General features: G+C 34.2%; 1 protein-coding gene across 3 annotated transcripts in view; it reads right to left on the reverse strand.

The window, feature by feature from the left end:
• The window catches only part of Ptpmeg2 (Protein tyrosine phosphatase Meg2), a 787,512-nt gene that overhangs the window by 40,657 nt on the left and 734,362 nt on the right, over positions 1-12,493 (reverse strand). For all 3 annotated transcript variants that reach the window (XM_069826415.1, XM_069826414.1, XM_069826417.1), the window contains one exon: positions 9,443-9,603. In XM_069826415.1, the coding sequence (XP_069682516.1) occupies positions 9,443-9,603 (161 nt within the window). The remainder of the gene's footprint in view (positions 1-9,442; positions 9,604-12,493) is intronic.

A 12,493-nucleotide genomic window follows, 5' to 3' on the forward strand; every position in this document is an offset into this window, starting at 1 on the left:
ATTTATATTATAAAGAACTGATTACAATAAGAAAATACTTTTCTGGTACTTTTGTTATTTGTTATTACTAGAGCCTGGATGTTTGGCAAAATGCCTTTTTTTTTTACTGGATGCACGTAAATCATTATTTTCATAGATATAAATGTGACTTGGGGTAAATCGAAGTGATAAGGCCAATTTTTATTTTGCCTATTTTGCCTTTTTCTTATTAATTCAATAATAAATGCCTTTTTTTTTTGTCAATTTAAAACAATATTTCTTGTTTATTTGCAATTTTCTAATTAATTGTAATGTAATGTGTATGAAATGTATGTGAAACAATGACTCACTTTACCAACAATAGTAAATATAAAGTAATTTATTTCGGTGCTTAATCTGCTAATAATCGTGCTAAAATAATATCTTCCTCAACTTGGTGAGGTTGCCAAAGACAAAGAATGTTAAACAGTAACATTTAAGGTGTGACATTAAAAATGTTTTACAAAAAGTTTTTTGTTTACAATAAACTTAAATTTACAGTAGATAATGTTTAACAATAATGAAAATTTGCAGTAAAATAAAAGAAAATACATATAAAAAATAAAACAGAACGAGAAAATTCAACTGTAATTTGAATTGAAGTACAAGTGTCGCCGTAAAAACTTCAGAGAACCCTTCAAAGCTATCATAGAAATTTTCTTAATTGTTGTTGTTGAGACTCAAAATTTATGACAGATGACAAAAATTGTTTTGTTGTTGGTGTAATATGAATAATGATCGACAATCCACAGTTATTATATTAATACAAATATAATGTCATGTCTTCACGATGCCAATAATCGGCTTCATAATTTTAAATATTAAGCCCATTCTCATAGAAGTTGTCACATAGCATTTTCAATTGTTTGCTTTCATATTTTCAAATCTTACTGTTACAATTTTGTGCTACATGTGTTTATTATTGTAGGAGAAAGAAATTTGAGTGAGTAACAGCCAGTTATTGTCTGGTGTCAGAAGGTATAGTCCCAGAACAATTTGGATTTAGGAAAAATAAAGGCACAGAAAATGCAACATTTAGTTTAACTGACAAAATTCTAGAGGCAGTTAATAAAAAATTACAAGTTGGAGGGATTTTCTGTGATTTATCCAAACCATTTGACTGTATAAATCATAAAATGCTGCTAGATAAATTAGATTATTATGGAATGTAAAGGTGTTGCACACCAATGGTTTCACTCATATCTCATAGATAGGAATCAGAAAGTTGAAATCAATACAACTATGAAATCTGCATCGACATGGGGAACTATTAATAATGGAATTCCTCAAGGATCAATATTAAGTCCCCTAATTTTTCTAGTGTTTATAAATGATCTTGCCCCCCTAATAAAAGATGTAGGTCATCCCATATTATTTGCAGATGACACAAGTATAGTAATTACAGCCAATAATGCCAACACATTCCAATCTTCAACAGAGGAAATTCTCTTCAAAATATGTGACTGGTTCTCAGTCAATAAATTGGTATTAATTTGTAACAAAACTAACATAATTCAATTTAAATCCTGACCAAATTGAACCTCGCAAATTTCTAGCGCAATAATTAACAATAGATCCCTATTAGAAACAACAACCAAATTTCTTGGCTTAAAAATAGATAATGTGTTAAATTGGAAAATCATATTAAAGAAATTACCCCAAACTAAATTCAGCTTGTTTTGCTATTAGAACTATGCAAAAGATAGTAAATATCAATACCTTAAAAACAATATACTTTGCATACTTCCACTCGATAATGAGTTTTGGAATAATATTCTGGGGAAATTCCACAGATAGTAACAGTATATTTCTATTACAAAAAAGAGTAATTAGAATAATGGTAGGTGCCAAATCTAGGGAATCATGTAGAACTATTTTCAAAAAACTACAAATAATGCCCATGGCTTGTCAGTATATCTTTTCATTAATAATCTTCCTCGTATGTAATCGTGAAAACTTTGTAACTAATTCAACAGTTCATAGCATAAATACACGTCAAAAAAATGACTTTCATACTCCATCGGCAAGTCTATCGTACTATCAAAAAGGAATGCGTTATATGGCAGTAAAAATTTTTAATAGCCCCCCTATCGATATAAAAAATTAAACTCAAAACATAAGATTATTTAGGGCCAAATTGAAGAAGTACCTAATTTCTCACACCTTCTATTCTGTAGGTGAATTCATGACATTCAATAACACTTCATGCAATTGATACTAAAACTTTGTGTTGTACTAGTGGACTATATTGTAAATCTCGTCTGTATATATTTCATCTACTGTGACTATAAATTAAGACTTTATAACAGTATTAAGTTTTTTGACTTGTTCCATATTCTAGCTGTAAAGCAATGTATGAATACCATGGAATGTTAATAAATACAATACAATACAATACAATACAATACAATACAAGATAGGTTAGCTAGAATGCTTAAATTCAGTAAACCATTGAAAAGTAAACTTCATGCTAACATTAGTGAACTTGGTGCCCATGTGTTTTCAACCGATGGAACAGTTTTGTTATGTAAGGTTTGTGAAAAGACAGTTAACACTAATCTGCCTGGTTTTCTGACATGTGGCGAATTTTTGTAATTTCTTCAACAATTGTTCAAAGCCAAATAACTTCAAAATATTATTTTCCTAACAAGGACTGGAATGTCAGTGAGTAAACTAAACAGTGAGAAATTGTAAAAATAATCATTGTTGCCAACACAGGGACTGGAAAGTACTATATGTACCTGTGTTACCATACGGTACCGCTAGGCAGATTCGGGTTAATCACGAAGATAAAGTATTTTATAAGTAAATATGTGTCAACTTGAAAGTAAAATTATAATTTATGTTGATATAATTTAAATTTATTGCTAAACTATACTATGCCTTTTAAAAATGTACTGGGTGTTCAGTTCAAAGTGTGTCATGGTTCGCTGTATGCCATCATGTGGCTAGTTGATGAGCCTAGAGAATTCAATCTTCCTACACTTCTGCAGAGGTGTATCACTTATGTGCCAGAGAAGTTGCCTAGTAAGTACGGCATTCAGAAGAATACTTACCGATACATACGGTAACGCCGGTAGTGGCAGGAATGTGAACTGTTTCGAAACATGTACTGAGATGAGTTTTTTCTTACTGTCGGGATATGTGGAGAGGGTTAAGACGATTACTTACGTATTTGTTGACATTAACTTCGACGGTCAACATGGACACGGAGCATCTGATTTGTATTATGGAATGTTGCCGTACGCAACCGATGATAACAAATACCCTGCGTATGACTTGCCCGCGCAAAACACAGTTCGAAAGAGGTTATGGTAGCACACAGACTTTACAGACCGCCATCTGTTGTTACGACGTTCAAGTTATACCGTACACGTTCTCAAGTTCAGATTGAACGCCTTGATTAATAGGCAACTTCTCTGACACAAAAGCTGAAACTCGCTTAAAATCGCTGACTCATCAACAATGACGTCATGACACACTTTGAAATGAACACCCAGTATAATGCCTTTTTAAAAATTTATTGTGCCTTTTTTTTACGTTTTATTGCCTTGCCTTTTTTGCCTGCCTATTTTAGCTGTTATAAATGCCTAAAATCCGGGCTCTAGTTATTGCAATGTTATTTAGGGCTAATATAATGTAATGTTACATCATGGGCAACGTTTCATGCCACTGTATAGATAGTAACATTAGTTACATTCTTCAAATTTGTGAAATAAATATATAAATAATGCATTCATTCTTTTTCTCCCTGGAATATGAGAGGTTTTAAAACGTGCTGTTTAATGACTCCACTTGAGTAACAGTCACTCTTTGCCCTCCCTCTAGTTGTGAACTGTGATCATGTTGGTGAACATATGACGTAACAAGCACAAGCTGTGGTCCCACAGACAAGAGTGGCACATCGTCCTTCAGATTTCTGACATCCCTGGTACAGACAGTTTCTGGAAACGAGGTGCCTGTGTAAGGGCAAAAGTATGGATCATCCAAGCTTGTCGAATGCAGATGTTGATACTGTGAGGGTGACTTTCCAGCAGAGTCCGGAGAAGTCTCTGGCCATAGGGAGTGAGTTGGAAATACCAAAAACACATAGTGGAAAGTGTTGCATAAGTGATTAGTAATGAAACTATTAAGGTTTCGATTGCTGCAAGTGCTGAAAGCAGAAGACAAGACAAAGAGAACTATGTATACTCAGAACATGCAGGATAAGATGGAGGAAGTTTGGTTTTCTCTAACATATCATTTTCAGTGATGAAATCACTTCCATTTGGATGGGAAAGTCAATGGTCATAATGTCCTTATATAGGGGACACAGTTTCCACATGAAGTGATCGAGTACCAGTACAAATGTCACTCCTGGAAGATTAATGTCTTTTAACCAGTAAGACAGAACACTCATGATATTTCAAAATTAACTTTGAAACAATTCAATGCGGTTTATAGCACAAACCTAAAAATATTATTGCTCATATTTGATGGTGAATCAGTAATGAGTGGTATAGTTAATGGTGTGCAGGCCAAGATTAAACAGCTCTTCTCCAACGCTCAATATGTACATGGCAATGACCATCAATTAAATCTAAATATGGAAAAAATTGCCTCTCAGAATTAATCTGCAAGAGTATTTTCCTACAATGTTTCTGCACTCTAAGTGCTTTTTGCCTGATCGCCACAAAGCTTTTTGGCATTACAAGGTGTGTGTGGAAGACATACCTGGGTGAAATTTTAAATCAAGGTGTGTAAATTCCGTTCATGACAATCGAGAAGCTCTTATATTAAAATGTTGCAAGGATCTAGAAATGTATGTTATATATGAAGGGTACACGGGAAAAACGATCAAGGTCCATCAAAAATCGAAACTGAGTTAATAATGCTATCTTATAGTGGAAAAGAAGTACTATCATGTGGTCTAGCTAGTCATAAGAAATCATCGTTCTTGACATTCCACTACGCCAATTTCTATTAAATACACACATAACAAAGTATTAAGTGCTTAAACTTTAAAATTCGTTTTTCTCGAAACTTTCTAAAATGGACCTTGATCGTTATTCCTGTGTACCCTTCATATCTAATGCTCTTGATTTAACAGTGAAGTCATTCTCCTTCGTGCTTCCCAATATTTCAAGGAAATAGGTTCTAGAAATGTAAAATTCTCGTAATACTGTGTAGGAAGCTAGAGGACTTCCTCTGCTTCAATGTATAAGCATGTCAGCAATAGATGTGCTCAGACAGGGTGACCAAGAATCTACAGGCGAGGAAAATGTTCTCTTACCTCTTCAACAGTCATGACTTTACAGGGGTGATTGGAGGGCAAAGAAAATAGCATGAAGTTCTTTGACGGCAGAAGGAATTTCTAGCAACCCTCCCCTCCATGACGCTATGAGGCATGTCTCAAGCCAACCACAGCGACCAACAAGAAATATTCAAACTTTGCAGTGCTTTAAACCAGTGTTACCAATTTAGCGTAGCAATTTTTCAGCAATAAAATTAATGAAACTTTTGCACTGTACATTGTTTAAATACAATTTAGCGCCTTTAAAGTCGCTTACAAAGGAATAAACTTTTATCTACTGATAACATAGTAATGTATTATTTTCTGCCTATCCACTCTTTAAATACAGTAACGTGCAAATTAATCCGAACACGACATATCTTTACATTTTCTGTCATTGCTGGCCTCACAGCTGCTCATACCGCTTTAATTGACATCTTCAGTACGTGTAATTCCATTGTTGAAGGTCTGTCGTTATTTTTTTTATAATATGTGACATTTTGCCTGTCGTTTTGTACTTATAAGCATTTCGGTTGTGTTGAAGACTTAATACTGCAATCCTGTGTACATTCTGTCGTCTTCACAAATGGATACAACTCCACAAAAACGGTCTAAAATTATAACATTAGCAGAGCATTCTTCTATGACACAGAGGCAAATTGCTGCAGAATGTCACATCGGTTTGGCTACTGTTAATTCGATCATAAAACGATACGGGGAGATGGATCCATCACACCCCAGAAAAAAGGAAACTGTGGCCGGAAAAGGAAGACTTCACCCGCAGATGATCGTTTAATTGTCAGGAAAAGTAAATTAAATCCTAGACTAACTGCTGTCGACTTAACCCGCGAGTTAATGGCTACCACTGGGGCGAATATTCACGTCACAACAGTGCGGCATAGGCTTTTGGAAGCTGAACGAAGGGCTCGTAAGCCTATTAAGAAGCAACTGCTAATCCCTGTTATGTGCAAAAAATGCTTAATGTGGGCAAAATTACATCAATACTGGACAGTGAATGACTGGAAGAATGTACTTTTTTCCGATGAGTCTCATTTCGAGGTCCACGGCCACCATGTTTCTTACGTACGGAAAGGATTCGAAAAAGTAACAGCAGCTCATCTCCAACAAGCACCCAAATACCCCCCTAAAGTAATGTTTTGGGGTTGTTTTACACATGAAGGGCCTAGAGCATTAATACCTATCAAGGGAATGATGAATTCTGACAAATATATTCACTTATTGGAAACCAGAATCGTACTCCAGCTGCAAAAATCATTTCCGGATGGCAGAGGTATGTTCTAACAAGACCTGGCACCATGCCATACATCTCGAAAAACTACAGAATTCTTCAACAAGAAGAATATTCAGGTACTCCCCTGGCCAGGCAACTCACCCGACATCAACCCCATTGAGAACTTGTGGTCAATTTGCAAAAGAAGAATGCAAAAAATGGAGAAGATGATTTCTGCCCTCATTGGTGTATGGTTTTGTGATGAAGAAATGAAGAATATTTGTGGGAAATTAGTGGAATCCATGCCAAATCGTCTCAGAGCTGTTATTAGGAACAAGGGAGGCCACATAGATTACTGAGGTATGTCTTAGATCCTTTTTTTTATCCCGTTTGAGTGTTTTTGCCTAAGTAATTACGTTGTTCAGATTAATTTGCATGCTACTGTACTAGCTTCGCCACTGACAAACCGACATCATCAAATTGAACAATGCTATTCATATGTTTGTCAATGAAATGAGGAGGATTAGAGGCGACATGGATCTGGTGGCAATAGAACAGAAGATGGAGAGTTTTCGGAAAATGAATGCAGAAAAATGAAATTCCACACAATGATACATACAAAAGAAATATGCGATCAGATTCTTATAGAAATACAAAGTTCCTTCCAAACGTCTAGCCATCTAGATGCTATCAAATTGCTGTATTTTTCCAATTTCCAGGGTTATTGCATACATTTTCAAGAAAAGACATTGTGCCTGACTGTTGAGAAGTTTCTAGTGCTGAACAAGAACAGACACAAAATCAAGACTGCAAAATCGCTGGTGCAGTGTCACTGCTCAAGCTATTCAATAAAAGTAATTTGGAAGGGGCATTTCATGAAGTAGAAATGCTTCTTCAAATAATAATAACAATTCTAATGACGACTTCAGAAATCAATGGTGTTTCTCGTCGTTAAAATGTATCAAAATGTGTTGAGAAATACTATGATCCAGGATATATTGACTGCACTCATCATGCTTTCTACTGAAAAAAGTTTCATTAAAACACCAGTGAGAGTGATAGACAAATTTCACAACAAGAAAAACAGGAATATGAAATTTAACTTGAGATGTTAGCAGGTAAGTTCAAGTAGTACTGATACACTGCATTCAGTTCATTACATATTTATTAATTAATTAACAGTACTGTAGAGTAAATACATTTTCTACAGTTTGAGGAAAAATTGTAAAAGTCTGTTCTGTTAGGGTATTCACGTGACAAGTTCATAGCCTTTACAACCTTTTTCAATAAATATCTTAAACATATCAATTGTGAAAGAAAGTTTTTATAATAAAATAAACCCTATATACGCTTGGGTAGGGGGGTGGGGTTTATGGAGGTATGGCTCCATGCTTTCGTCACATCTCCACAATCCAACTGATTTTTACCTATGGAAGGACCCAGTACTCAATTAAATAGAAATCTGAGTGAACCACAGGGCCATTCTGGAAGTTTTGACAACAATAAAAATCCCATCAGGACCTTCCAGTCAGTTGATCTATAAACTGAGCTACCTGGCTGCCAGAGTTATGTTATTTTCACAAAGTAGTTCACGCAAATATCTTCAAGCACTACATTTTATATGAAGAAGTTAACCAATTGTAATTCTGTAGATAGGAATTCATTTCTATAAAACAATTTTGGAAAACGTAAGTTCTATATATTTTCATTTACCATTTCACCTTATGTAAGAAACAATTTCAAGAAGAACATTGATTTTTGAGCAAATCGTCATTTCGCATCATTTTTGCATAATATATAAAGCCTTTTTTCAAATAACATTATTTATTTTTATATGAAATATTCTCGGACGAATGAATAAATCCATCTAACAGTTCAGAACAAATCTCTGAGCATGGAGACAACACAGCATGCCAAAAAACTAGTTTCCTGTTATTATGATATTGAAAACATATATTCCCGCGAAAATTTCGAAATTGGCTTTTTATGAAGTATGACAATACTTTATATTGATGTGCCATATAATGAGAAAGTAAAAATTTAATTAAATTCAATTAAAATAGATTAACTTCTTTCCTTGAGTTTCAGCTTTCTTGTGAAATTAACAGATATAATAATGAAAGAGAGAAATAATTATAAAGAAGTTTAAAGAATGTTTACCGATTTTATTTCAAAATTAATAATCAGCTTTAGACTATGTAAAGAAGTGGTGAAAGGGCAAGAAAAGGATGACTTGAATGATTTCAACTACCTGTACCGTATTTCAATTTCACAATCAAACATTCTGAAAGGGTGTGGTTGGTAAGATGATTATTGTGACAACAAAGATGATTGAAATGATGATGATGATGATAATGATGATGATGGATGACGACGATGACGATAGGATGAGGATGACAGGGACAAATTTATTAAAGAAAAAGTAATGTACCAGTATGGTGTATTTCAGTCTACATATGAGTTCACAGAAACAATCACCACCACCACAACCACTGACTTACTAAAATTCTATTTAACTCATGTTAGCTTCACCAATACGTTTGAATGGAGCCACCATTTTCAGTTGACTGTCTATGCGGGAAACAATTGCAAAGCATATCATGTAGTACTGTAAAGAATTTGCATTTTGAAATGTTGACAAACAAAAAAACAAATGCTAGGGAAGGGATAAAATTGTGGCGATAAACAGCCATGATTGGTTGAAACACGTCCTTTCGTACCGTTTTATTGGTCAAAGGTAGTATGAGTAGTAAAAGTGTAATAGTCAATATAGAAATAGTTTTGAAATGTCAAAAGAAATTTTGTAAAATTTATTTTCTTTCTCTACATAAGCATCTCAGGTTAATACTCTTACTTAAACTAAGTTATCGGTTAGCATAAAATCAGTTATTTGTAAGATGTATACAAATAAAATACTTTACCTTGCGTGGAAATGAAGGCATTCTTTTGTTTATAGCCATCTACAAAATTAGCATTTATGTAATCACTGCAGGGGTCTCCATCAATTTGTGACAAGAGAACTCTGCTATGGTCATAACAAAGAACGTCTGTGTAACGGTTCTTTGGCAAATTAGCCCGTAATCTAGAAAAAGAAATGAAAAAAAAAATATATATATATATAAATACATAATTAATTCATTCATTTTAAACATCCACATGAATTATACTAAATCCATAAAAAGGAAGGAAAACTTTCCTCTTACAACACAAATAACATTTAGCAAAATGTCAATATATGGTATATTGTATATTTAATGTCAGCAATTACATTCTTGTAACGTGGACTTCACAATTTTGAATGGTGCCATAATTACATTTATTACATACACACTTCCTTGTGGAACACTCTATTACACCTAAATTTCATACTTACTACTTTATTCCCTCTCATTACCCTAACGTCACATTTAAGCCTACCCTCCTGCCCTTGACATATAGTTTTTTACCTAATCACTGCTTTATACCAATCATGAACTCGCTATTTCTTTCTGTCTTACTGTAACATATAAAATGATATTCATCAATCCCCCTTCCCTATTCATTATAATCTCCTATTTCTCTCCTAAGTAATATTTATTTTCCAGTTCTGTATTTCATTATCATCTAATAACATTAATCCATTTATTCATAGGCGGAGAGAGAACAGTTTCCTTGGGGGGCAAAGCGAAACCATAGTTTTGGTGTCATCATTTACATCCTCCCATCCACACCTGTGGAGTAACGGTTAGCGCATCTGGCCACGAAACCAGATGGCCCGGGTTCGATTCCCGGTCAGGGCAAATTACCTGGTTGAGGCTTTTTCTGAGGGTTTCGTTGCAGCTTGATCGTGGTACAGTACAGTATATCAGAATATGATCATTTATTAGCATAGGGCTTGAACTGTAGATCTACTATAAATTATAACAGGGCATAATTTAAAACAATCTCCCTCTTTTTCTCTCTCGTACAGAAACACATATACATCAATAAAACTACGTATCACTGCTAACAGAATTTTTTTTATACTAAGCTTTCCTCAAGATATCTAACTTTGTGTTGTTTGGGTAAAGGGAGAAAAGTCATAAAAATGAGTTTGGAGACAAATTAAAATTAAACTTGTAGCCCTTATTGCAAGCAACTTTCTACACAAATAAAACACATCAACTGCTAGTATTCTTTTGATTTTTGCACACTCACTTGTATAATTTAACTTGAGTGTTCATCTGGGGAACAAAATTCCATCTGCACAAAAAAATAACTTATCCCCCTTTACCTGAATACCACAGAATTATTTTTTTTAATCTTGTCTTTAAGTTTACACATTATACTGGGATCACTTATTTTTTCTGCATTTTTGTGCAGTATGTTATTCATATTTCTCCAAGTGGCGGTCTGAACACCTGCAGACTTTTAACATATGAGTACAGGCTGTTACAAAAGAAACATTACAATGCTTCCATTCCTCAAATGAGGTATAGAAATTCTTATACATTCAAAAATTTAAAATAAATATTATAGTCCAGACAATGATCTGAAGACATTAATTCGTCAATTTAAGCACAAAACCTTAATCATAAACAAAAGCAAATTCAATATTTTGTAACGTTAATAAAAGAAAGAGTTCAGACAAGTGTGTGGGAGGCAGTGCCCTCCACATGCCTCCCCATAACTCCACCTACGCATTTATTTTACTATACTGCGTATTCATTACTCTACTTTTTTTTTTCCATTTTCAACTAGTATTATATCGGTACTATCTTTCCCTATAATCCTCATCACTAGTCATTACTTTGCACTGTAACAATTTCGTTTTTCCTCTTCACTATTTTCTGAAACCTCTTATATCCACCCCTAACTAATTTCTTCTACTCACGTCATCATTACAAATCTAATGACTTAATTTAACCTCTCCAAAATTTTTACTTTAACTTCTCCTTTCTTGATCTTTTCTTACCAGTTTATTTATCTCGATCTCATTTTACTTATTACTAATCATTGCTTTATCCTTGTAAAAACATGTTCGTTGTTAGATATATTTCTTACATTAATCTACTGTTCCCTAATTTTACTCACTTCTTCACTTCATTATCTCAATTGTTTTCTTTATTCTGCATTTTGCTATTCTAGTTTGTCACTCCCTTCATACTACTATTGCATCTGTCTCTCTTTGCTTACTAATAATACTAACATGGAGTCAGGCTATAAAGGGAAACATTGAAGGAGGAGAATTCGATCTGGTGCTGTGGATTGAATTCGGCGTAGCTCAGTGGTCAGAGCGCTTGGTACATAGAACCAAGGACCCAGGTTCGATCAAGCGAATTTTTCTCCTCAAACATTAATTGTCACTAGTCATTGTTTTACCATTAAAAAAAAACAAAAGGACAATTATTAGATATGATACTTCCACTTGTTCACTGATCACAAATTTTCATTCTTCATTGACTGCACTTCACTCACTCGCTTCCTTGTACTATGTACTCTGATTTGCTATCCTAACTTGTCTCCCTATACTTTCCGTCTCCTATACTCATCCTATCGACTCACTAAACATTTTACATAACTCCTAGGATCTTTTTTTTTTCATTTTACTTATAATAATCCGTGGCGCTACAGCCCGTGAAGGGCCTAGACCGACCAGCTGGCTGCTGGCCTCACGCACACATGCTGAAGCAGGAGTGGACGATCATTCAACCAGAATGGAGGTATCATGTGGCTAGCACGATGATCCCTCACTAGCCTGCGAATTTCAACTTTGTGTTTGTTGCCTAAAGTAAATGATGTGATTTTATATAATGTCGATGTGCTGAATTCGAATTTTCAATCCGTTTACTTCTATCACGTCAGGTTTGTTTGCAAAATCACTTTAAATGTATTGTATAATTACGTGAATTTCATCACAAACTTTTTCATTTCATTTTTTTATTTCAAATGCAAAAGCAATATTTAAAAGACACAACTTGCTGAAATTATGTGCATGGTTGTTCATACATGTC

The sequence above is a fragment of the Periplaneta americana genome, chromosome 5 (assembly GCF_040183065.1).
Source record: "Periplaneta americana isolate PAMFEO1 chromosome 5, P.americana_PAMFEO1_priV1, whole genome shotgun sequence".
NCBI lineage: Eukaryota > Metazoa > Arthropoda > Insecta > Blattodea > Blattidae > Periplaneta > Periplaneta americana.